Source organism: Littorina saxatilis, linkage group LG4, assembly GCF_037325665.1.
Source record: "Littorina saxatilis isolate snail1 linkage group LG4, US_GU_Lsax_2.0, whole genome shotgun sequence".
Lineage (NCBI taxonomy): Eukaryota > Metazoa > Mollusca > Gastropoda > Littorinimorpha > Littorinidae > Littorina > Littorina saxatilis.
This window is the reverse complement of record NC_090248.1, coordinates 15,509,519-15,537,461: the sequence shown is the minus strand read 5'-3', so window position 1 is coordinate 15,537,461 and position 27,943 is coordinate 15,509,519. Positions and strand designations below refer to the sequence as shown.

Genomic DNA, 27,943 nt, shown 5'->3' with positions numbered 1-27,943 from the left:
TGAACCAGGTCGAAGGAAGTGCCTGTTGTGTGGACCTCTGAAGAGCGAGCAGGAGGGAATAAATCAGGTCCACAAAACAACCCACCCAATGACACATATATGGGCACACAGGGCAAACTTGAAACACTGAGCAAGAACCGAAAAGAAACGAAACAGTTGTGTACAAAATAATGGGCCTTTGTTTCATGACCTCAAACATGGAGGGGAATAAACAACCCAAAGAAGAACAAGTCGCGTAAGGCGAAATTACTACATCTAGTCAAGCTGTGGAACTCACAGAATGAAACTGAACGCACTGCATTTTTTTTAGTCCGCCGCTTGTGCAAAACGGAGTGAAACTGACGAGCCTGTTTAGCGCGGTAGTGGTTTCGCTTTGCTGCATATAGCACGCTTTTCTGTGCCTCTCTTCGTTTTAAACTTTCTGAGCGTGTTTTTAATCCAAACATATTATATCTATATGTTTTTGGAATCAGGAACCGACAAGGAATAAGATGAAATTGTTTTTTAATCGATTTCGGAAATTTAATTTTGATCATAATTTTTATATTTTTAATTTCCAGAGCTTGTTTTTAATCCAAAAATAACATATGTATATGTTTTTGGAATCAGAAAATGACGAAAAAAGATGAAATTGTTTTTGGATCGTTTAATAAAAAGATAATTTTAATTACAAGTTTCCGATTTTTAATGACCAAACTCACTCATTAGTTTTTAAGCCACCAAGCTGAAATGCAATACCAAACCCCGGCCTTCGTCGAAGATTTCTTTGCCAAAATTTCAATCAATGTGATTGAAAAATGAGGGTGTGACAGTGCCGCCTCAACTTTTACAAAAAGCCGGATATGACGTCATCAAAAATATTTATCGAAAAAAAGAAAAAAACATCCAGGGATATCATTCCCAGGAACTCTCATGTCAAATTTCATAAAGATCGGTCCAGTAGTTTGGTCTGAATCGCTCTACACACACACACGCACAGACAGACACACACACACACACACACACACACACACACACACACACACACACATACACCACGACCCTCGTCTCGATTCCCCCTCTATGTCAAAACATTTAGTCAAAACTTGACTAAATGTAAAAAGACAAGCATAAACTATGCTGACAAAAGCCGGCGTATAGCGCACACCTTTTGCATAATAGTTTGCTTCTTTATTGGAGAGGTACTTTTACGGTGTTATGATCTGCACATCCCTTAGTTCGCTCATCTAACAATTATACTTGTCACATTACATTTTTCAACCTTTCGGCTGCTTCGTACGTCTGAGTGACACGATACGGCGAATGGAATCTTCAATATGCTTACATACGTGGCGGCAATAAGTAATGGCGGGGTCAGTTGGTTCGGCAAAGCCCATAGACTTCTTATAGTCCAAGTCTTATGGCCCCCTTTTTGAGTCTGGCCAATTCGGTGAAAGCAGACCTTTCTTTCTTTGTATTATGTCAATGTCCGTGTGATATATAGGGATCCAACACTTTTGTGAGATGTGCAAACGACTCCGTTACCAGCGCCAAAACCGGGGGTTACCATTTTCACGTGAAAATGTCCACGTGTTCTGTGTAATTCACAGCAATGATGTTAACCGACAGTGTTAATGACTAGTTTTCATTTTAGCTACAGCGAAACAAATATTTTTCGATAGAAGGCCTTATTGTGCAAGTCATCAGGAAGACGGATCACGTAACTCACGGTTCTAATCATCTTTTCAATAGCGCACACCTATACAACGGTACTTTAGCATATCAAGTGTCGTTCACATGGCACACTTTCAACCAACTTTCCCCAAACTTTTGTTGGTTTGAAATCGCTCACGAGTTGTCATGAGGCTAAGTCAGCGAAAAGTCACACTGCCATGTGAACGGCTCCAACCATTTAGGTTTGATTAAGGACAGATTTTGTCGCAACTGACTCGAAAACTCACTGAGGTGTCGCAGAGTTTGCGTAGACTTTTCTTATCGTGCTTACCCACGTGTTACCGATTGGCGAGCTCTAGTTAGTTAGTTAGTTCCGGCTCGTTTCCTGATGGATTGCTGAGCCAAAACTGAAAATAAAACATTATCTGGGGATGAATATTGTCAATTTCAGTGAAATTAGTAATTTTCTTATGACAATTTTAACGCAACGTGACAATCTTAATTATCTTGTTTTGACGCAAGTAAATCGTCATTGATGTAGCCCCCCATCCTCTGGGAGGCAAACCACGAAATGGAAGTCAAGACTCCATAAGCTCAAACAATTACTGCCACCGTAGCAACATCCGACAAAGTTATGATTCATTATCATGGGTAAAACAAAAGAAATACTTGACATTAGAGCAAACACAAGGGCGTGACAACAAACACTGGTTTAACGAGAAGGACACAAGCAGCAGCGGAGGACGTCTAAAAAAAGAAGAAAGAAAGAAAGGCGGACAGACGGATGTTGTTGTTGGTTAAATTTTCCGCAGATAGATACTCTTAACAGCTTTTATCAAAACTCGTAGAAAGAAAAGCCGCGGGGAAGGAGAGATCGAGGCAGCACGACTCACATTCCAAGGCATAGTTGGAGTACTCGCTGCCGTCCACCCCGATCAGCACCCGTCTACCCGGCGCTTCGCTGCCTTTGCCTGTCTGGGTGGCGTGTAGGTTGCGGTGATGGTGGTGATGGTGGTGGTGCTCGTGGTCGTGGCTGCCATCTTTGCCCTCAGGCTTATCTGACGTCACGGCGCTGTCCCCAGCCTTCTCCGCCATCTGCACAGCAATGCAGGCACTGGCGTCACCGCTACACATGCCACATACACACGATCGAAGGGGAGGGGGAGGGGTGTGTGTGGTGGGGGTGGCAGAAGAAGGATAAGTATAGATGGAAGAAGGAAGCAATAGAACGGAAGAGAAAAGAAATAAGAAACAAATGAAAGAATTAAAAAAAAGTCACAAAACATAGTCGACAACTGGAGGAACGAAATAGGAGAAATGCAATTTTCTCGCCTATAGATCGCGAAGAAAAGAAAACCATTATTAACTGCCAAATCATCCAATATTTTACACGCACTAAGCTGAATTTAATTTTATTGTAGCTATCAGTAATCAAATTGTTCAATGCTCGTCATGCCAATACACACAAAAAGTGCTTTTAAAAAAAAACCCGTCTCTGACAATATATAACAGTCAATCAATCAATCAATCAATCAATATGAAGCTTATATAGCGCGTATTCCGTGGGTACAGTTCTAAGCGCTTGTCGAAGAGTTGTCAACACAGGACTAAAAAAGAAACTAACATCTACAGACGGACACGAACCCTATCACACACTAGCAAACCCTGATAAACATACAACAAACAGCTGTTTAACAACAATGTACACATCAAAAGCTAGGTCCAAACAAAATAATATTAAACACAGAGAAAACACCTCTCACAGAGCACAGCACAAGAATGTCTTTTGGGGCACAACACATCACGTCGAACATGAAAGTCGCAGCCAGCTACGGGAAGAACTGAGTCTTCAACCTACTCTTGAACGCGTCAAGAGAGGGGCTCTGGCGAAGCTCAAGCGGCATGGGCAGGGAGTTCCAGACGGAGGGGCCCGCGGAGGGAAATGCACGCTGACCAGCAGATGCGAGTTTCGAGCGAGGGATGTGAAGGCGGAGTGGGTCAGCAGCAGAACGAAGGGGACGGTCGGAGGGCTGGGTGTACAGGTCCAGGGAGGATTGAAGGTACTCGGGAGCAGAGTCGTTGAGACACTTGTAGACCAGAGTGGACAGTTTGTAGGAGATTCGGGTGTTGACAGGGAGCCAGTGCAAGGAGCGAAGTAGGGGGGTGATGTGGTCTCGCTTCGTCTTCCTCAACGTCAGCCTGGCAGCAGCGTTCTGGACTCGTTGTAGGCCATGAATGGATGAAGCGGGGAGGCCAGCCAGAAGGAAGTTGCAGTAGTCCAGACGACTGAAGATGAGGGAGACAACCAGCTTGACACAGGCGTCGTGGGTGAGGTAGCGACGGATGGAGGCGATGCGTCGTAGGTGGAAAAAGCAGGTCTTGATGATGAAGGAGATGTGTGTCTGCATGGAGAGAGTGGAGTCGAGAAAGACGCCAAGGCTCTTGACAGCAGGGGAGAATGGAATAGTCGCGTCATCCAGCTGGAGGTCGGTCACAGTGAGGGAAGTAATCTTTTGTCGTGTTCCAACGAGAAGGGCCTCCGTCTTCTCACTGTTCAGCTTCAACTTGTTCTCAGTCATCCAGTTCTTGATGTCAGTGAAACAACTGGAGATGGATCCCAGGAGATGGTCAACGTCCTCCGGCTTGGCGCTGTTCTGGAGCTGCGTGTCATCGGCAAAGGAGTTGTAGTTCAAGCCGTGGCGTTCGATGACCAGGGAGAGGGGTTGGGTGTACAGGGTGAAAAGGACAGGGCCGAGGACAGACCCTTGTGGGACGCCGAAGCGGACAGGGACAGGCTGAGAAGAGAACGAATCAGTGGTGACAGTCTGAGAGCGGTTCTGGAGGTAGTTCCGGAACCAAGAGAGGGCGGTGTCGTGAATGCCGAACGTGGAACTGAGGCGATCGACGAGTAGCTGATGGTCGATGGGTGAATATTCATTGGAAAAACAGAGAACATTCATGAACCTGATGCACCAGAGGTAACCTCTGCTTGTCCTGCAAGCTTGAAGGTGTACTCTTAGGCAGCAGTTTGGGTAGTCAGGTCCTTTTCCTTAAGGCCCGGTCACACAGCCCAAAAGTCGCGTAAACGCATAAATCACGCATACAATTTGGTTGTGCGTTTGTGCGTTCACGCATACCATTTTCGCTGATTTACGCGATGAAAATCACTGATGAATTGCGCAAGAACTACGGAAAGATCACGCAAAAATCACTAACAAACCACGCACTACAGCGCATAGGCACGCAAAGGTCCACGGAAAAGCACGTATAATCTGCGCACTATCACTAATGAACTGCGTATGAATCGCGCATGATTCGCGCATGAACTGCAGTATTGCGCTGTTTTACGTAATTTCTGCGTAGTTTGCGTAGTTCTTACGCGAACAATGCGCGAAACATGCGTCATATGTCTGCTAATCGTCAGGGGAAAGTCGTCGATGAACGCGATAGCGGCAACATTTTCGCAAACGATCACTGATATTCCACGCGTATTTCGCGCATTGTTCGCGTAAAAACTACGCAAACTACGCAGAAATTACGTAAAACAGCGCAATACTGCGTAAACTCTTACGCGAAGCCGAGTTTTGAGCTGCTCAAAACCTGGAATCGCGTAAAGCGCCGATCCGGCGAACATCGGCGGACAACTACGGAGGTTCCACGTCAGACAAACTGATGAAATGCGCAAATCGCGCATGTATCGCGTAAGGATCGAATTTCGTGCGTGATTCATGCGTTTACGCGACTTTTGGGCTGTGTGACCGGGCCTTTACATTATTTTGAACGGACATGATTTCTCTCAAGTTGAGTTGTCAGTGGTCATGAACAAAAAAGCAAAAATATGTATCATGAACGTACTGTAAGTTTTCTGTGGGGGCTGCATAATTATGTGGGGGAGTTATCAGCAAGGACAGGTGCTAACACTAGGCTCATGTCCAAAACGTATGTCTCGATCAATAGATCGATCTATCAATCAATCAAGCAAGCAAGCAAGCAAGCTGATCAAAGTTACGAGCCTCAAATGTTCGTTTGATTTCAATTTTAAAGTAGGGCAGGCCTCATCTTCATATCTTGCAGCGAGTCTGCGCGGAGCAAGATGACTTCCTGTCTTGCCAATAATGGTTCACCACTTGCACTGTCAACCGCTTGTCCCCGCGATTCGTGATCATTTTTAATGAAAACCTTCCATTAATGGAGAACTTGTTGGACGGACAATCCGATACAAATAATTACACACACAAAATATCGTATGAAGGATGAATGATTCACCTTCTTCTCTCGAAATTTTGACACTGGAGACTGTAGGTTCTTGACTACTTCTTTGTCAGTGCAGTGGTCACAATTTCACCGAGAACTGTCGCCGAAGGGCAAAAAGATAGCAATATCCTTCATGCATACCGAGGTGCGTGGACACGCAAACACGATGTAATGCTCCCATGAAAATAACATCAATACATTCCTAGCATGTTTATCAAACGTTTATGTGTGTTATACAGTCAGTCATCTGCGCGAGTCTCAGTGGTGGAAATTGCAAAGGAGGGCACACATGTAAATACACATGCACTGCAACAATAAAAACACGCTCAGCAGCAGCACTAATTATACTGCAATTTAAACTGCAACACCAGCAGGCCGTTTCGCAGCGAACGTTTTACCGTCGCTCCAATGTCAATGAAACGCGGTTCTCGCTGTGCAGCGCCGTGTGGCGGCTCTGTGAGCTAGTGCACAGGAAAACAAAAATGGGAGCCGTAGTGTTTGACTCGAGTTTCTTTTCGACGACGAACTTTTCTTTAATACGCCGGTTCTAAGCGCATATGCATTTGCAATAATGTATGGATGATGAAAAAGTATTTCAACTCTAGCTCTAGATCATTTTGAAGTAAACTTTGACTGAAAATATTACCTATAACGATCGTATTCTACGACGTTTTCAAACAAAAAATGTGTTCGCTAGTAGTCAATGCCGGTTTCGTCTGTCAAACTCGATCGCATCGCTTGCCAGAAATAAACTGTGCCGATTTCGATATATCGGGTGCCTTTGCCTCTGAACGGTCTCTGCACAAACAGTTGGCTAAGTGAGCATTCTGTCTTTTTCTTTGTTCGTTCCTGGTCTCTGACCACCAAGCTAGCATTCCAGTCTCAGTAGACCACGATAGCTCACGAAAGGAATCGGGTTGATATTCCAAGCGTGCACTTTTGACAAAAGCGTGATATATTGTTTTATCCTACATACGTGAGAGAGACCACTCATGAGATAACAATATTGTTCAATTTACACGTGGTGATATCATGTAAATGAGGTCGTGTCACATTAGTCTGGCAGGAACCTGATTTTCCACTGCTCATGATGCCAAAGTTACCGAGACAAACGTCATTCTGGAAACACGTTTGTGTTTGTTGTTTCCCCTGGAATATTTTTTAGAACTAACACGTCACGCTATACTTTCTAGAGTGATATCTCTTTGCTTTGATGTCAAAGATTGCAAGAGGTTTTGGAAGGGATCGAGGTTCAGTAAGAAGCGTCTTCAATTTGGACGCGTGGACTATTGGGTAGCGCCGTACCGTGTACGGCAGCTCGCTTTCCCTGGCGAGGAAGTAGCCCGAATTTCCATGGGGGTAACTTCACAGGACTATTTGAAGTCTTATCCTTATCCTTAATGACAATGCTTTAACATGCGTATACAAACGAATCAGCAAGAAGTCCAAAGAGGTTGAGGTGGGGACACTAGCAACGGTGTTGTTTCTCAAACACTGAGAAATTATTCAGCGTGATTAAAGAAATACGCTTCAGTTCCCACTGCGTGGGTTATCTTTTGTTAACGACTGAGTTGACCAAGAGTTGGCTGCACCAGAAAATAAGCTGGGACATTTTTACAGCAAAACACCTTTAAACGTGTAACCTTTGCGAGATTGAACTCACTGTTTAACTGATTAAACTTAGAGAATATTTAGCACGAATTAACTGCTTTGCGAATAGGTAGGCCTACATCGAGACGTAAATAACTCTATCACCATTGACAAGTCAAACAAATGCGGGTTTTGATGTTGGACTTACCGCTCTTTATTTTTAAGACGGTATTGGTCGTGGAGTGGAAACGGCAAACAGAAACGACTCCTGCTCGACGTGGAAACTATCCCCGCACGCATTTTCAAATACTTACATTTGCAGTATCGTAACTTTGGGGGACGTTTTATGAAACCAGAGGGGGAAAACCCGTTCAAAATTAACGTTTGTCGGGCTCAGAACTCTCTTATTGCGCAATCTCTTCTTTGATCCACTTACGAAAGAAACAATTTAACGAGGAACAGGTAAAACATAGCTTACATTGCTGGAAAATGTGCATTCACAGTACAGGGAAGGTGTTTGGGTTATATTGATTCAGTCAGTTAATCAAAGAGAGAGAGAGAGAGAGAGAGAGAGAGAGAGAGAGAGAGAGAGAGAGAGAGAGAGAGACTGAGAGAGAGAGAGAGAGAGAGAGAGAGAGAGAGAGAGAGAGAGAGAGAGAGAGAGAGAGAGAGAGAGAAACTTACCTGCCCAAGAGACTCTGAGAGGCACTAGTGTTGTACCGGGGGACAGTCGTCGCTGCGTTCTTGTTGTTGCCGATTATCAACACCGTCAACACTCGTTTCTCAAGTAGGCTGTGTCTGACGACTTGACTGGTGCTGGTCGGAGCAGGAGGCAGGGAGTGCAGGACTGAAGAGGGCGCTGTGCAGACCAGGGAAGTACGGTCAGGTGGAGTCACTTCACTGTCCGACAAGGAAGCGGAGAGGGCTGGGGGCATCAGATTGTAGGGCATATTTATTAGACACCAGACACTTGTCACATCTGCTGCATGCCACCAGGTCGACAGCTTGTAAAGGGGCACTGTTCCTTCTAAATGTCTGCCTTCCACGCTGTTTGTGTCGTGAGATTGAAGACTAAAGAATGATAAAATACTCTCAGTAAGCCGGATACGTATATAAAGTTACTCTGTCCGTCCGTCTGTCTGTCAGTCTGTGAGTGTGTGTGTGTGTGTGTTGACACACAGACAGTTACCGGCTGCAGTTGAGTTATTCCTTTTGTCCGTCATACGGACAGGAGAAACACAGAAAATTTTCACTAACAAGAATTAAAAAAACCAGAACAGGTCAGGTTATGGAACGTCTAATAAGAAACTAACCTTTATTACGTTTTGTTTTTATTCTTGATTTTGTTGCAACACAGAAAGATTTTCAAAGTATTGGAACGTTTATAATTCAGGACAAAACAAAACATTCACAAGAACTTCGACCAATCGGAATTTAAAGTGGACAAACAAGAGACACAACAGACAAAATAATTGGTGCTGTGACTGGGATTTGATTTTTTTAAAATTCTTGATTCAAATAAAAATAAGATTAAAATAAAACAAAATTTTATTTTACGAGGGTTGTGGCATAAGAATTACAAACGAGCTTTTTTCAACCAGCCCTCGCTCAGAGAGGGACTACATAATATACACGGACATTTACATAAAAAAGAGAGAGAAAAAACAAAACAGAAAACAAAAATCATAGGAATATGTACACAAAAATGGTTTGACACGAATACTAAGCGTTATATATGAACAGTTGACTTTGGAACGTTAGCAGCCTATCTGCTTTGTTGTTGTTGATTTAGGTACGTTTGCAGTCTATCCGTTTCAGATTTGGTTCACTTACTATGGGATCAAAACTGAACTTCTCCTCGTCACTGTGAGAGATAACACCAGGAACCCCCCCCCCCTCCCTGCCACCCCCTCATCCCTCGCTCTCTGGAGAGCCTGATTGACTGAGACTGAGGATTGAGCTGGTCCAGAGAAAGGCACAGTCCAAACAAAGCGGGCGATCCTTGGTGACAGAGTGGTAACAGTGGAAAGCAGGTCAGAGGCCCTGGATGTGTTTTAGCAACCAGAAGGCTTTTAGGTAGTGTGTGTGTGTGTGTGTGTGTGTACGCTAAACTGACGTACTCACTGTAAACAAGAGTTTAACTGCAATCAACAAGTCTTCTCCGTCCGAGAACACTTTGTTGTGCAACATTTGATGGAAACAATTCGATCGATTTAGACACTTTTTTGGTTCTTTCGTTTCGTTTGTTGTTGTAGTTAACCGCGATCCCGAAGCCAATGTACGTAGCGGGACTTTTTGTTTTTCACCGGCGTCCCTTCGTCCGTCCGTCCCTTTAAAAAAAAAAGTATTATACTGAGTAACTAATGTAAATTGTATGATCAAATTGGGTACAACGATAAATCATCAGAATAGGTATGCCGCGGATTCTCTCTGGGATGTATGTTTATCTCGCACTTCAGGTAAACTTGACAAGTTCGGAACCACACAAGAAACTGTGAAACTGTGTGAAACTTGGCATGCTAAATGTGGATTCAGACAGCAAAAAGATTGGACAATATTGCACCCTTTTAGTCGCTGGCTTTGTGACAAAAATTGGTACGATGATACGGCAGTATGAGTCATGTGTCCCGGCACCTAGAATTCACTGGCAAGGCTCCGAGACTGACTATTGTTGTCATGTATTTTCACTGAGGAACTCCTCAACTAAATTTATAAGCGAACCTGACGTGCATTTATCAATCAATCAATCAATATGAGGCTTATATCGCGCGTATTCCGTGGGTACAGTTCTAAGCGCAGGGATTTTTTTTAAATTTAAAATTTTTTTTTATGCAATTTATATCGCGCACATATTCAAGGCGCAGGGATTTATTTATGCCGTGTGAGATAGATTTTTTTTACACAATATATCGCGCATTCACATCGGCCAGCAGATCGCAGCCATTTCGGCGCATATCCTACTTTTCACGGCCTATTATTCCAAGTCACACGGTGGACATTTGTATCTATGCTAATACAATTTTGCCAGGAAAGACCCTTTTGTCAATCGTGGGATCTTTAACGTGCACACCCCAATGTAGTGTACACGAAGGGACCTCGGTTTTTCGTCTCATCCGAAAGACTAGCACTTGAACCCACCACCTAGGTTAGGAAAGGGGGGAGAAAATTGCTAACGCCCTGACCCAGGGTCGAACTCGCAACCTCTGGCTTCCGAGCGCAAGTGCGTTACCACTCGGCCACCCAGACCTTTAGGCAAAGAAGAGATAAGACTACATAAGATGTTTGGTGGCTTGTCGTCAGACCAGCTTTTTTTTGCATGTCGTCTTCTGTTTCATCTTTATCAACCAAGGCCGATACACAAAAATGGCTTTACACGAATAGTAAGCGTTAGATATGTACAGTTGTGGAAAATTACTGAACATACATGCTTGAGCAAATATGTTATCAAAACTTGGAGTTTTGATATCATGAAACACTGATGCCATGGGACAAACATAAAAATAAATCTAAAACGAAGTCTTCATTCACTGTGACTGTGTGTGTGGTGTGTGTGTGTGTGTGTGTGTGTGTGTGTGTGTGTGTGTGTGTGTGTGTGGTGTGTGTGTATGTGAGAGCGGAGAGAGAGAGAGAGAGAGAGAGAGAGAGAGAGAGAGAGAGAGAGAGAGAGAGAGAGAGAGAGAACTAAACTGAACTGAATTTTATTTAACAAGGATAAAGATTTAAGGCATGGCCTTTTCTTAAAATATGTCCTTGACAACACACACACACACACACACACACACACACGCGCACACACATTCACACACATATATATAATCCAATTACTGTACTAGAGACAGAGAGAGACAGAGAGAGAGAGAGAGAGAGAGAGAGAGAGAGAGAGAGAGAGAGAGAGAGAGAGAGAGAGAGAGAGAGTGCACACAAAATGCAAGTAGCGGGACTTTCAACTAACTAACCTTAGACTGCATCAAGGGTAGGTGTGTGACGTCAGTATGTGTGTAGCTATGGTGCGGGGAGGGGAGGAGTTGGGTGGGTGGGAGGTGGATGAATAATGCAACCCGCTGTCGTCTTGAAACCACCACGGCACTGCTTACGCTTGTCACATGTCACCTGAACATGTCGCCCTTATTTGCTTTATTGTGTCACATCGCCCTGTACCTTTCAGTCTTACTCCGCCTGCAACTCTGTGTGTGTGGGTGTATGTGTGTGTGTGTGTTCCACAAAGCTGTGTACCACAAGAGGGTCATGACTTTAGAGTAAAATTTCGGAATGTTTTTCTTGCTTCTTGATAAGGATATCAACAGACTGCAAATTGACCAAAGAGATAACGATAATATAATCAAGAAAATCGTTCGGTTGGTTAGTGTTTCGTATGAAAGCAAACACTGAAAATGACGTCAAATATGGCGGTTTTTGTGTGACATGCTTAAATCTTGATTTTAAGTATCCGTGTGGCTGCTAATGAAATGCAACCAAGAACTCCCCGATATACATCTTCGTTGTGTTTTGTGCTAGTGTTACATATGCACTTAGCTGTTTTTCCCTACACATGTTTACAGTGTGCATTTGGATCGTTAAAAAAACCGGTTGCCTACGTAACATTTGGTTTCTAAAACCAACCGCGAACTACGTGAACATGTCTATAACTTCTGCACGCACGAATATGCGACTGTGTGTATTATTAGGCACAACTGATGTGAAATGAACGTGTTAGAATGTGCGCCGTGTAAATTTGATTCGATTTGAATGTGATTTTGCCTTTCACGTGTCGTCACTAAGCTTCGTTTCTATTTGTTCTGGTTACGCTGGATCGTTAAAAATGATATTTGTCACTTATCAACGCAAAACCAAAAAATACGTTTTTGTTACCTATAACTAGTTCAGTTTGTTTCCCCTGAATGCATTTTGTTCGGAATACGCTCTAAATGTGAAGCAAAAAAAGCTTGTTACTATATACTATGGCTTTTTGTTATCTGTCTTGTGTGTTTAGATCCCATGTTACGTTAAACATGTGTGATGTTACACAACTTTCCGACCACCCCTCGTATCCAAAAAGATTAAACTTATCTTTTGTTTAGCATGGCAACGTGACATATGTCTATATCTTTCACATAAACCGTAATAACAACCTATTCAGAGACTTTCAATTTCCATGATGCATGTCACACTTTTGGTACACAGCTTTATGGAATGACCCATATATATATACTCAAAGGAAAAAGTTAGGGACCGCCCTTGAAAAAAACAGCTGACTTCATCTGTGCCAAACTCCTTGTTCCTAAGTTTAAAAACCAAATGGCTGTCAGGCCGTACACACCAGTGGGTGAGCAATGCTGTGTTAGCAGGAAACTTGCTCGGGATCCACGGAGGCCTGGCTAGGGCACGAGACAGAAACTTCCAAACTGCAAAAAGTGGACCATTTTTACGCTGGCGCGTGGGCAAGCCTGGGCGGGAAAGATGAAAAATTCGTTATGCACGTGCAGGGGGGATGTGTTGAGAGTGAACTGTTGTCACCAGTTAGGCTTTATAGCCCCGCGATTTTCCGCTAGCCACCATCTTCTCACTATATGCCTCCCAGACGAAAGGTGACCACCTTCAACAAAGCCCGGGCCATCGCATGTCTGCAAGACGGCGTAAGCAAGCGAGAAGTGGGCAGACGACTTGGAGTGTCCCAATCTGTCGTGGTCAGGCTGCATCAGAAGTTCCAGGCCACCAACAGCGTTCTGGAGAGGCCCAGGACGGCCTAAGAAGACAACACAGCGTGAAGATCGCTTCATCAGAAGACAAGCTCTGCAGCTGCGAGGCACCACTGCAAACATCATCAGGGGCCAGCTGAGGGTGGCAACAAACACCAACGTCAGCACGAAAACCATCCGCAAACGCCTGCACGAAGTTGGCCTGCGATCACGTCGTCCAGCTGTACGGCCACGACTGACAGCAGCTCATCGCCAGGCTCGTTTGGCGTTCTGTCACAACCATGCCAGGTGGACACGCCAGCAATGGGCCGATGTGCTGTTCAGCGATGAGTCCCGCTTTAATCTGCACCATCATGACGGTCGGGCTCGTGTGTGGAGGCGTCAGGGTGAGCGGTACAACAACGGTCTGGTGCAGGAGAGGGTGGCCTTCGGCGGGGGCTCCATCATGGTGTGGGGGGCCTTCAGTTTTCGACACAGAACCCCCCTCTACCAGATTGTTGGTGTGGAGAAAAGCGACTACATGAATAATTTTGTTTTGTCTTTTCTCCATATGCAATTTTCTTCTTAAAGTATATAGAGTGAAGAAGAAGAGAAAGCGTAGAGAGCAGAATATATTATCTAAGTTAGTATTGAAACTGTTTGGAATTAAGATTCACACTCTAAAATCATATTTGTTCTTTCCCCTAGTAAATTGTTCGGAGATAGGAATGATATAGTACTTTTCTATTGTTCTCTTGCGGTAGAATTAATTGGTTAATTGGTTTTGACACGATGGCGCCGGCTTGACTGACGGGATATGAACCCTAGGTCACAAACTCGCTACGGCTTAGTTTTGAGCACGTGGACCGCCCGCGAAAGCATTGTTTTTCGACATCCAACTCTCACCTTCCCCCCCCCCCCCCACCCTCCTTTCCAGCTTGATTCTTTACTTCCATGTTGAATAATACTTGGTACACACAGACGAACACACACGCACACACTCTCTCTCTCTCTCTCTTTCTCTCTCTGTCTCTCTTTCTCTCTCTCTTTTTCTCTCTCTCTCTCTCTCTCTCTCTCTCTCTCTCTCTCTCTCTCTCTCTCTCTCTCTCTCTTTCGTCTTTTATGTAGCTTTTACATGTATATCATTCTTTCTTTTACCCATGTATTCAATATAAACATGTAGTCTGTATTCATTTGTTTAGTAGAATGTAGATTTTATGTTTATCATCTACATATGAGAAGCCTGTTGAATATACACTGTGTTTGACTGTGGTTAACTTGTAACTGCATACATTTTTGGTGTGACATGACTATTTTGCGAGATAATAGTCAGAGGTTTTGCACTTTGTTCACAGTGTTGATAACCAATGAGTGTTTGGTATCAAATGATGCGTCGTAGAATCTCCATTTTATTGATGTATATCTTTATAGCGTTTTTGATGTAGTTTTCTTAGTACAGGAGTTTTTGTGTATGTTTGAGGGGTTTTAACTGTAGCTTGTATGGAGACTGATAGCAGCCTCGAAACTCTCCCCCCTCCCTCCCCATTTTGTTATGTGATCCCAGTGCGACGTTTTCATTGGTTCCTTAGCTGTGACGTCAGGGACAGTCATGGAAGGTATATAAGCTGTTAGTTTTCAAGGTTCGGGGGAGTCTTGGCAACCAACCTGGCTTAAGTGTCTAAATGGTATACCGGACTTCCCACTTAGAGTTACAGCATTGCTTCTGTGCCTGTGGAAAAGGTTGTGGGAGGCAACCTTAGTACCGAACGGTTGTGGGAGGTTCCCAACCTAGTACAAAGTATTTGTTGTTATCTCTAAAACTGTCCTCCGGAGTTTTGGCAACCAACCTGGCTTAAGTGTCTAAATGGTATACCGGACTCCGCCCTGTGGACTGAACTGACAGGGTTAAAAACAAACGTTCCGCAGTCCCAGGTTACCACACGGCGAGTAAAGTGGCGTCGCTTTGCTCTTTTACTTTATTTTTACTCAGGCCCCGAACCCCTGCCCAAATTTTTGGCCATTTTAGGACATAGGATATTGCTTTCAGTAGCGTATTTTGCTAAGGGTACCTACGGGTCATGCCCAAATTTTCAGCCGTTTTTGGACTTAGAATATTTTTGTAAGGAGTAGGAAAATTACAGGAATAGAGTGAACCAATGTACAGATATATTTTCTGAAAAGAACCTACGCATTGTATTGAGTTGTTTTTATGATTTGTTTTGATTCAATACAATTTTGAACTTTACCCGCCTCTTCTTGAGTTTATATTCTGTGTGTCTGTTTGTCCTGTCGTGTGATTGCCATCCTGACAAATGACCTTCAAACACGTATAACATCTAAGACACAGACACAGACAGTTAGAGTTAATGTGAAGCTAAGACCGCTCGGCTTTACAAATGGTGTCAGAAGTGGGATAAAGATTGGTTCATTGTAGGTTTTGGTAGCTTTTCATTTATTTTTACTTAGAAAGAGAAGATCCCTTCCCATCCCTTTGTTTTTATTTTATTTTTCTCAGTCGCTTAGCCAGTGACTGTTTATTTTTCTGGACTGCTGCGAAGCAAGATGTCTGACCTTGGTTCACAAGAAGACCTGCGGGCGTCAGGCGGTACTGACGACAAGGGTCGTCGCCTACCTCCGTTGGACAGCGGGATCGAACTGACTAGCAGGGCTGTACCACAACAGACACTTGCCTCGGCGAGGGATGACCGTCACGGCAGGGCGTCCGACCAGACTCGCAGAGACGAGGAGATCGCTTGGGGCAGCAGAACGGGACTCCTCGCCGATGACTGGATGGAGGCCGAGACGCTTCTCGCCGGAGCTACTGGGCAAGGATCGCCGATGAGAGAACAGGGTGGCCAACTCCCTGGTTACCCATTCTCTCGACGAGGGGACAGCTCTTCGCATCACTTCGCTTTACCGACGGGACAACTGGACAGACTACACATCTCATCGACGGATGGAGAGGATCGTCCCTCTCATCGTCTCCTTTCGCCAATACGGGCGCGGGGAAGCGAGCTCCTTGACTATGATTCTCCTCAACGCCAGGGGGAGTCACTTCATCGTTTCGCTTCGCCCACAGGACGGGAGACTAGGAGCACAGGCCCTGATCGCCCTCACAAAGACGTTTCTTCACATCATTGGGCTTCGCCGACACGTCATTACATCGATCGACCAACGAGGGATTGGGGTGGCCAGAATCTTGGCTACCCACATCATCTGCGGGAGACAGCTCCGGTGGAGCGAGGCACCAACAGAAAACCACCTAACTTCGACGGAAAGTCAAGCTTCGGGGACTTCCGGGTCCAATTTGAGATCGTGGCAAAAATGAACGGTTGGTCGCAAGGAAGATGTGCGATGGAGATGGCTGCATCTCTCAGGGACCAAGCCGTTTCCGTGTTGACGCTACTTGACCCTGACATGAGGGGAGACTACAGAGCTCTGGTCGACGCACTCGAATCAAGATTTGAACCACGTCATCAGACAGAAATGCATAGAGCGTCGCTCCGCAACAGAACCCGCAAAAGAGGCGAGTCCTTGTCGGCGTTAGCCCTGGACCTGAAGGGGATGACCAGGAGAGCTTACCCCACTGCCAGAGGCGAGCTCTGGGAACAGTTGACTGTGACAAGCTTTCTGGATAGCTTGGCCGACGGCGACATGGAGTGGGCCGTTCTTCAAGGAAGGCCGACTACGGTAGAAGAGGCGGTCACTCTGGCGACTCAGTTTGAGTCATTCAAGAAAGCTCGGTCCAGACGGCGAGCAAAAGACGAACCAGAGCTCTATCTTGTACAAGAGAAGACAAACGCCAAGGATAATACTACGAAAGACAAAGACAACAGACGCAAATGCTATTTCTGTAACAGCCCTCTGCACCTGATCGAGAATTGTGCCGAACGGATCGAAGGACTGAGGAGAACACAACCGCAGGCACAGGGACGTAACCGGAAGTCGGGAAACGAGCAGTAGTCGACACCGGAGGTCACGTGTCGGCTGGAGAAGAAGAAGAAGACGAACGACCTGACACTGAAACATTCGACCAAAAGGAGAAGGGCGGACCATACGTAGCAGTAGAAATAGGACAAGACAAGTTAATTGCACTAATAGATACAGGGGCCTCGATATCCATCATGCATCCTGACGTCTATGACCGGCTACCAGAGAACAACAAGCCAAGTCTTCGACCAGTCCAACTGCACCTGACTGTAGCAAACGGGCAACTGGTCTCAGTGAAGGGTCAAGCTGACTTCAAAATTAAAGTCGCAGGGAGCCACATCGTCATCCACAGGTTCATGGTGGCTCCAATGAACGTACAATTGATCATCGGGTATGACTTCCTCACCCGCTTCAACTGTATCCTCGACGCCAGGAAGAAAAACATCGAACTAGCAATCGATACGACGGATGACGAGTGGGACCAATATCATGATGCAGTCTGCAAAATCCAAGCAGCCGAAGACGTAATGGTGCCGGCGGGGACAGAAATGATCGTGGAGGGCGATTGTAAGACAGACCCGAGCGACGAACCTTTGATTCTGGAGGCCGACAGAGGCCTGGCTTTTCGCCAGGGACTGCTGATTGCCAGGTCGCTGGTGCCATGGGGAGAACGCGTTCCAATCCGCGTTGCCAACCTTTCTCACGAAGACCAGCTGCTGAGGAAGGGCACGACGCTTGGGGTGTGCGAGACGGCCCTGAACGTGATGGAACCGAGCAAAAACGGCAGCCCTGTACCTGCATATTTGCGGAGTGTATCCGTCCAGCCTCCCTCGAGTGACGTTACAGATCTGTCGCCGGCACTACAAACGTTATTCAAAGACAGCACGGGGGAGATAAATGCGGAGCAAGAAGCGAAACTACTGCGGTTTTTGCAGGACAACAGGAAAGCCTTCGTTGAGAATAAAGAAGATTTAGGGAGGACAGGCCTTGTTAGACACCGGATCTTCACGGGCGAGGCTGCACCAATCAAGCAGGCACCCCGTCGATTCCCGCGGGCCAAGAAAGCTGCCGCAGAAGAAGAGATCAAGAGAATGCTGAGACTGGGAGTCATCGAACCGTCTTGCAGCCCTTGGGCATCACCTGTGGTCCTGGTTGGAAAGAAGGACGGTTCCCTGCGGTTTTGCATAGATTACAGACGTCTCAACGCAGTCACGAGAAAAGACTCTTTTCCGCTGCCGCGGATCGACGATACCCTGGACGCTCTTGAAGGTTCCTGTTGGTTCTCTACTCTCGATCTGGCAAGCGGCTACTGGCAGGTGGAGATGGATCCGGAGAACTCAGAGAAGACGGCCTTCGTCACCCATGGAGGGCTTTGGCAGTTCACCGTGCTTCCCATGGGTTTGTCGAATTCTGGAGCCACATTCCAGCGGTTAATGGAAATGGTTTTCAAAGGCTTGGACCAAGTAGCTGTGCTCATCTACTTAGACGATCTGATAGTCCATGCTCGAGACTTCCAAGGTCACTTGGACAACCTGCAGAAGGTCCTCAACCGACTACAAGACGTTGGGCTAAAGCTGTCGCCGAAAAAATGTCGTCTCTTCAGGAAGGAGGTCGAATTTTTGGGGCATGTTGTCTCCAACGAAGGCGTGAAGACGGATCTGAAAAAAACAGAAGCCGTACAGAATTGGCCGACTCCTAAGACGGTGACAGACGTCAGAAGCTTCCTGGGGCTTTGCAGCTATTACCGAAGATTCGTCCGCGGTTTTGCTGACATCGCGAGGCCTCTTCATCGACTGACAGAAAAGAAAGCTACTTTCCAGTGGACAGAAGAGTGTCAAACGGCGAAAGACACTCTAGTCCAAGCTTTAACTACAGCTCCGATACTGGCATACCCGAAAGAAGAAGGGCCTTTTGTCATCGACACAGACGCGTCAGGCGCAGCGATCGGCGCTGTCCTATCACAGGTCCAAGACGGCGAAGAAAAAGTGATCTTGTTCTATAGCCGAGGGCTATCGGCACAGGAAAAGAATTACTGCGTAACAAGACGGGAGCTGTTGGCGGTGGTGGACTCAGTAAAACACTGTCATCATTTTTTGTACGGGGCGCATTTCAAAGTTAGGACAGATCATGGCGCTTTGAGATGGCTGTTGTCGTTCAAGAACCCAGAGGGACAGCTTGCCCGATGGCTAGAGCTGCTGGGCACCTATGACTTCAACATTGAACACAGACCAGGCAAGAAGCACACCAACGCAGATGCCCTGTCTCGACGCCCGTGTCACCAGGAAGACTGCAACCATTGCGAGAGAAAGGAAAAGCAGGAAGAACAGACGGCATTTCTGCGGGCAGTGCATGACGTCAGACAACCTTCAGGCAACAGAAAAGGGGCACGTGACCAACAGCGGGAGAAGCCTGCAGACCGAAATGATTGCTGGCTACAGACCGTGACGGAGGCTGAGCTCTGCGGAATGCAGGATGAAGACGAAGTTATGAAAACGGTCAAAACCTGGAAGACGGCCGGCCGACGACCACCATGGGCCGCTGTGAAGAACCAGGCGGCCGAGATGCGCATCTACTGGACGCAGTGGGCGCGGCTCGACATAAAAGACGGGTTGCTGGTACGATGGCTGCCGTCAGAGTCACATCCAGTTCGTCAGTATCAAGTGTTAGCGCCACACGAAATCAGACGCAAGGTCTTCGATCAGCTTCATCATACCAGACTGGGAGGACATCAGGGAATCAAGAGGACAGCTGCCCTCGTTCAGCATCGCTTCTGGTGGCCACAACAAAAAAACGACATTGAAAGGTGGTGCCAAGTTTGCGAACAATGCCAGTTTCGAAAGCAAAGAAGTGGACCAGCCAGAACCCCTCTTCAACAAGACATTGCAGCTGAACCTTTTGGTCGCATTGCCATGGACATCCTCAGCTTCCCAACGACTACGGAGAACGGTAACACATGTGTGCTGGTGGTCAGTGATTACTTCACCAAGTGGAGTCAAGCTTATGCTCTGGCCGACCACCAGGCCTACACGGTAGCCGATGTCTTGGTTACGCGATTCTTCTTGATATTCGGCATACCTAGAGTCATCCACACCGACCAGGGGCCCGAATTCCAATCAGAACTGTTTCTGCGATTGTGCGACCTGCTGGAGGCGAAGAAAACGAGGACATCACCATATCGCCCACAGTCTGACGGTCAGGTTGAAAGACTCAACCGTACGCTGATAGACATGCTGTCAAAGTTTTGCGATGATCACAAGGAAGACTGGGACCATCACTTGCCTTACATTCTTTGCTCGTACAACTCCACGAGGCACGACAGTACAGGCTGCAGCCCGAACCTGCTGATGATGGGTCGTGAGATCACCCTGCCTATCGACCTCATGTACGGGACAGAGCCAGCCACTCCAACTCATCTTTGTCCTGTTGAGTATGTCGAATGGGTGAGACAAACGACGGCGGCCAGCTTCGACTTTGCCCGAGAACATCTTCAAAAAGCGGCAGAGAGGCAGAAAAGGAACTATGACAAAGGCGCAAGGGAGAGACTTTTTGAGAGAGGTCAATGGGTGCTCAGATTTTATCCCCCAAATCTGAACAAAAACAAACTGAACTCAAGATATGTCGGTCCCTACCTGGTGCTGGGCAAGACAAGTGAGGTCAACTATGAGATTCAGTCAAGCAAGGACGCCACATCTCTCGTCGTGCATGTTGACCACTTGAAGCCGTTCTACACAGAGAACCCGCCCATAAGCTGGATCTGCATTGATGTGGAGAATCAAAAGGGGACCCAGACAGAGCCTGATGTGGGGATGGATCAGGAAATGACGAGTGTCGAGACAGACAACAGTCACAGAGAGATGCAGATGACAACAGGGGCGACAACGAAGCTACGGCGAACCAGCAGGACTCGTCGTCCGCCTGATAGACTGAGATTTGACCATTAGAGGAGATTGAGGGGTTCACGATGAGTCAACAGCGTCCGGCCGGAGCTGATGAAACATTTGGTTTTTTTCTTGTTGCAACAACTTACTACAGAAGAGTCATATACACTCTGCCATGGGTGTAGTCCTACAACCTGCGGGGGATTGGATTGGGAACCGTCTTGACCTGGTGTCACACTAGGTGTCACTGGAGGGTATGGTACAGAAGACCTACCAGAGGACAGGCAAGGCAAGCATAACTGAAAGAGCGGTTTGAGCGGCGTGTGCTGGACCTATGCGGCCACATAGGTCGGGTGGGCTGATCAACTGGAGAGCTAAGTGCATCCAGCAGCGAGGGAGCCTGAGAGATGGACTTCTCGGAAGGGGACTTAGATTACAACGAGGGGTCCCGAAGACACGCATCGGTCACCAGTCCATGAACCTATTGCAGAAACCGAGAAGGTTGTCAAAGAGAAGAACACAGAACCACAAATCTCTTCGAAAATCATGATTAGAATCTACGGGGGCAGTCAACGACACCACTACCTTTGTCCCGGTGAAGACACGGCGGTCGACCTGGGATGCCAGCTGCGTCTCGGCGTTAAACGGTGCTCCAGCTGGGGGTCGTCCGGGGGCGGATGTTTCACTGAGGTCGACGCCTTGGCAGTGACAGAAGAGACAGAGGAAGCTGCCTGGCGCCGCGAGGACGCGCCAGTCGATGTTGATGTCGTTGCTGTGACGGAGGTAGCTGTCTGGCGCCGCGAGGACGCGCCAGCCGATGTTGATGTCGTTGCTGTAACGAAGGGAGCTGTCTGGCGCCGCGAGGACGCGCCAGCCGATGTCGACGCCGATGCTGTGACGAGATGACGTCAGAGCGACGTAACATCATCGTCGTCAACGCCGCATCCGTGATGTCGCCACAACTCCAACAACGATGAGGTCAACGATCGAAGGTTTTATTATTTTGAGCACCAAAGACATTGCTTTAATCGATTTCAAGAGTCAATTAGGATTGTTTTCAAAAGAAGGAGAAAAACAGACTTTAGAGAAGTTACTGCGTTGTGTGTGTGCGATTCAAAGACTGCTACGATGGGGACGGACAACAGATGCGGTGTTCATGTACACTTACGACTGGTAAGAGTATACATTTTGTCTTTTTATTCTATAAAAGGTTTCTCGTACTTGCTGAAATGGCGAACATGAATACGTTTGAGAAATCTGGTTTTGTTGGTTGTTATCTTTTTTGAATGTTGCTGGGAATTTTGTTTACACATGTTTTTGATTTCAATGCTGAGTAACCATGGCGAAGTAAATCGGTGTGTGGTTGGTTTTTTTAAATGGAACAGAAGACTAGAGTGGAAAGTCTAACGTTCTTTTATAACAATTTTGTGTCACTATAACAGTTTTTTTTGTTTTCGTTGTTTTTACTGTAACCTGTAAAATACATCACTTATTTCATTGGGAAGGTCGCGAAGAAACAAATTATTTCGACGGTTTTTTTTAACGTCCCTCCTTTTGTTGTCGGTGAAAGAAATTATAATCGCATAATTCTAATATTTTTTTGTAACAATATATTTTTTTCTTTTTCTGCTTGAAATTTATAATGATAATAGAACTGAGAAGCTGAGAGAGGTGTTTTTATTTGGTTTGGGCCGAATTCATTTTATTTTGAGTTGGAATCCAATAAGAACGAACAGAGGTTGTTGGTTCGGCGTTACTGATGGTGTTTCTAACGCATATCTTATTCTTCCGCTCGGTTTTTTTACATTTGGTGTCAGAAGCAAAAGAAAGAGAGGCATTGGTGTTTCACTGGTTTTCTGTAAATATGAGTTTTGCTTTGTGTAAAACGATGGTACTTATAGTGTTTGATGTATACTTAGCAGCAGGACTATATTTTTGCTTCTGCTTCAGGAAGTTTCAATACCCTCGGTCATTTTCAGTTTGAGGGCAAACTGTTTTTGTGGAGGGGGGCATTGTGGAGAAAAGCGACTACATGAATAATTTTGTTTTGTCTTTTCTCCATATGCAATTTTCTTCTTAAAGTTTATAGAGTGAAGAAGAAGAGAAAGCGTAGAGAGCAGAATATATTATCTAAGTTAGTATTGAAACTGTTTGGAATTAAGATTCACACTCTAAAATCATATTTGTTCTTTCCCCTAGTAAATTGTTCGGAGATAGGAATGATATAGTACTTTTCTATTGTTCTCTTGCGGTAGAATTAATTGGTTAATTGGTTTTGACACGATGGCGCCGGCTTGACTGACGGGATATGAACCCTAGGTCACAAACTCGCTACGGCTTAGTTTTGAGCACGTGGACCGCCCGCGAAAGCATTGTTTTTCGACATCCAACTCTCACCTTCCCCCCCCCCCCCACCCTCCTTTCCAGCTTGATTCTTTACTTCCATGTTGAATAATACTTGGTACACACAGACGAACACACACGCACACACTCTCTCTCTCTCTCTCTTTCTCTCTCTCTCTCTCTTTCTCTCTCTCTCTCTCTCTCTCTCTCTCTCTCTCTCTCTCTCTCTCTCTCTCTCTCTCTCTCTCTCTCTCTCTCTCTCTCTCTCTCTTTCGTCTTTTATGTAGCTTTTACATGTATATCATTCTTTCTTTTACCCATGTATTCAATATAAACATGTAGTCTGTATTCATTTGTTTAGTAGAATGTAGATTTTATGTTTATCATCTACATATGAGAAGCCCGTTGAATATACACTGTGTTTGACTGTGGTTAACTTGTAACTGCATACATTTTTGGTGTGACATGACTATTTTGCGAGATAATAGTCAGAGGTTTTGCACTTTGTTCACAGTGTTGATAACCAATGAGTGTTTGGTATCAAATGATGCGTCGTAGAATCTCCATTTTATTGATGTATATCTTTATAGCGTTTTTGATGTAGTTTTCTTAGTACAGGAGTTTTTGTGTATGTTTGAGGGGTTTTAACTGTAGCTTGTATGGAGACTGATAGCAGCCTCGAAACTCTCCCCCCTCCCTCCCCATTTTGTTATGTGATCCCAGTGCGACGTTTTCATTGGTTCCTTAGCTGTGACGTCAGGGACAGTCATGGAAGGTATATAAGCTGCTAGTTTTCAAGGTTCGGCGGGAGTCTTGGCAACCAACCTGGCTTAAGTGTCTAAATGGTATACCGGACTTCCCACTTAGAGTTACAGCATTGCTTCTGTGCCTGTGGAAAAGGTTGTGGGAGGCAACCTTAGTACCGAACGGTTGTGGGAGGTTCCCAACCTAGTACAAAGTATTTGTTGTTATCTCTGAAACTGTCCTCCGGAGTCTTGGCAACCAACCTGGCTTAAGTGTCTAAATGGTATACCGGACTCCGCCCTGTGGACTGAACTGACAGGGTTAAAAACAAACGTTCCGCAGTCCCAGGTTACCACACGGCGAGTAAAGTGGCGTCGCTTTGCTCTTTTACTTTATTTTTACTCAGGCCCCGAACCCCTGCCCAAATTTTTGGCCATTTTAGGACATAGGATATTGCTTTCAGTAGCGTATTTTGCTAAGGGTACCTACGGGTCATGCCCAAATTTTCAGCCGTTTTTGGACTTAGAATATTTTTGTAAGGAGTAGGAAAATTACAGGAATAGAGTGAACCAATGTACAGATATATTTTCTGAAAAGAACCTACGCATTGTATTGAGTTGTTTTTATGATTTGTTTTGATTCAATACAATTTTGAACTTTACCCGCCTCTTCTTGAGTTTATATTCTGTGTGTCTGTTTGTCCTGTCGTGTGATTGCCATCCTGACAAATGACCTTCAAACACGTATAACATCTAAGACACAGACACAGACAGTTAGAGTTAATGTGAAGCTAAGACCGCTCGGCTTTACATTGGCAACCTGACGGGCCAGCGCTACAGAGATGAGATTGTCGCCCCTTTGGTTCTACCCGCTCCACACCAGATTGGTGTGCAGGCTGTGTTCCAGGACGATAACGCGACACCTCACAGAGCGAGGCTGGTCAACAACTTCATCCAGTAGGCTGGTGTCACCAGGATGAACTGGCCGGCCTGCAGCCCTGATTTCAACCCCATCGAGCACCTGTGGGATGAGCTGGACAGGCGAGTGAGGAACAACCACCCACCCCCAAGGAACCTGCAGCAACTGCTTCAGTTCCTGCAAATCGAATGGCAGGCCATTCCTCAGGCCTTCTGCAGGAAGCTGGTAAACTCGATGCGGAACAGGACTGCAGAAGGCATCGCAAAACGCGGTGGACACACCCATTACTGAACTGTTCGGAACTTGCAAATTTTGTTTTCGACCCCCATGTTGTTTCAGAGCTTGTTGACACGTAATGCGTGAATGAAATGTCACCATATTTTGGAAAAGGATCGCAGAGATAATGAATTAAACATGTTACAAATTTGATTCAATTTTGTTAAGTGGTTTGGAAGCTGTGTTTGTTTGCGTAAGTGGTCCCTAACTTTTTCCTATGAGTATATATATAACAAAATCAAGGAAAAGAAAAGCCAAACAAAGAATGTCAAGTGGCAGCCCAAATTTTTGACCTGTTGCCAGTTAATAAATGTGTTTTATATATATATATATATATATATATATATATATATATATATATATATATATATATATATATATATATATCACATCAGAAATTGTGAAAGAAACAATTGAAAGTCAGCAGAGACTTTCTTCTGAGATTTGTTAAAATCTCTTATAGTCAGTCGGCTAAGGACCGTTTTGGTTACTTTTTGGCGTCACGTTAGCAAACACTCTAATACCTTCTGGGTTCATTGTGTATTTGGTTAAGTGAATTGCAGATAAGTTTTTTTTGATAATGAGAGCTATACATATATTTTATTAAAACTGAAACTGGTGGAGTGAAAAACAGACCTGTTTTGAAGAAGTCGTACTAAAATCATTTATGGGCTTGAACTTCACAGTTTGCGTGTTATCTTTTAAAGAAAACCCGTTTTCATCACTAACAATGACCTAATTTACACATACATATCGGTCGGTCATAGTCGCGTTTTTTTTTAGAGAGGTAGTGTACAAAATGTTGTTTTGTACGTTTAAATTACATGTCCATTATTTTAGTCATATATCAATCAATAAATAAATGCGCATACTTTTATTAAACGTTACTTTCACTTTAAGATCGCTTCTAACATTTAGTATAATTTCTGACAAATGCACGCTATGTAATAAATTGATAATATTATGGACGCCATGTGGTAAAACCGGAAGTTGAATTATTTTGCGATAGCAAAATCCTTTTACAATGATCACTTTCCTTTTATATTAAGCTGATCTTTAACGTTATGGGTAAAAATCTAACAGATTGAACCAAATTATCCTTTTTCAAGCCTGTGTATGTGTAAACTCTTTTTTGCTTCGACCCGGTTCGGTTTTCGGAGTTGATTCAAAATCATCCATTATGTATCTTATGTGACTGTTGTTTTCCTCGGTAAATTAACAATTGTTGATGTAAAATAATTCTAGCTGTGAGAATAAACAATTTTCAAGATGTTTTTGATTGCGGTTTCAACCAGGCGTTCAGTTAGCTATACATATCGATTGAGAAAATGGCATTTCCTGTTTTGTCGTCCGCATGTTATACAGATGTTGTTAAAAATAAAACTGTGTATACGAATTAGGCATTTTACTTGCTGTCTGATGGCAAAAATCTTTAGCTTTCTTTTAAGGTATAATTTGCTTATATCCGTATGCAGTCAAGCGGTACATGACGGTTTTTTGTAACCTACCCCCTGCGTCATGGCTGCATTTTTGCAGAATATGGGTCATGTTACAAAAACGCTTCTCATTCTTAGGTGGTTGGGTTTAGCCATTTGTCGTTTACCGAACTGTGGCTGCAAATAAAACGAACTTTCCAAAAAACATAATATCTAATGTGACCACCAAAAGTAACCTTTCCACTATAGCCAGCCAGGTGACTATTAGCAGAGCAAAAGAGAGAGAAAAAAGTATCCCTTCACAGACAGCCTATTGGGATCATCATACCCTCCTCAAGGGGGACCGAGATTTACAATGCAAAGTCCCTTTGTGGGGGACGTATCACAAGGAAATCTAGTCCTGAGGAGGACCATTGTTTTTGTACCAAGACCTGACACGTGTTTCGACACTATTGTGTCTCATCAGTGGTCAGGTGGTACTGATGGCGAGAACTGTCAACCCATGGTATCCAACTAAGAAGCAAACCACTCTCTGAATGGTGGCTTCTGTTGGCATGGGAGACTACCCTCATCTGACAACCCCAAGGGGATATCTGTGAAGGGAAACACTTTGATTTAAGGCCAAAGTGTGGAATTGATATTTATTAAAAAAGAATTTAGAAATTTAGACAAGTTTTAACCAAGAAACAAGGGAAATTTGAAAAAGCCTAAAGGGAGGTAACTCTGTACCAGCCTGCAGATCCAGAAATGGATACGCGAACAAGTTAGATCTAATTTTGAAAAGGTTAAACAGGAAAAGCGGTCAACTTTTCACTGCTGTTCAACACATGACTTGGTAAAGAAGAAGTAAAGATATATATTATATATATCTATATAAGTTTAAATTTAAATTCAAATTTATATAAATTTAGGCTTTTTCAAATTTCCCTTGTTTTAACCTAATTTCTTGGTTAAAACTTGTCTAAATTTCTAAATTCTTTCTTAATAAATATCAATTCCACACTTTGGCCTTAAATCAAAGTGTTTCCCTTCACAGATATCCCCTTGGGGTTGTCAGATGAGGGTAGTCTCCCATGCCAACAGAAGCTACCATTCAGAGAGTGGTTTGCTTCTTAGTTGGATACCATGGGTTGACAACTCTCGCCATCAGTACCACCTGACCACTGATGAGACACAATAGTGTCGAAACACGTGTCTGGTCTAGGTACAAAAACAATGGTCCTCCTCAGGACTAGATTACCTTGTG

General features: G+C 44.9%; 1 protein-coding gene across 2 annotated transcripts in view; it reads right to left on the bottom strand.

The window, feature by feature from the left end:
- Positions 1–8,522, bottom strand: part of LOC138964074 (uncharacterized) — a 30,401-nt gene extending 21,879 nt beyond the window's left edge. Inside the window, exons 1-2 of one of the 2 annotated variants that reach the window (XM_070335963.1) lie at positions 8,182–8,522; positions 2,547–2,748 (exon numbers count right to left, since the gene is read on the bottom strand). In XM_070335963.1, the coding sequence (XP_070192064.1) occupies positions 2,547–2,748 (202 nt within the window). In that variant the 5' untranslated portion in view covers positions 8,182–8,522. Of the gene's footprint in view, positions 1–2,546; positions 2,749–5,919; positions 6,224–8,181 lie in introns of those variants that run through there. The other variant, XM_070335964.1, reaches the window with a different exon arrangement.
- Positions 8,523–27,943: the final 19,421 nt, after the last annotated feature.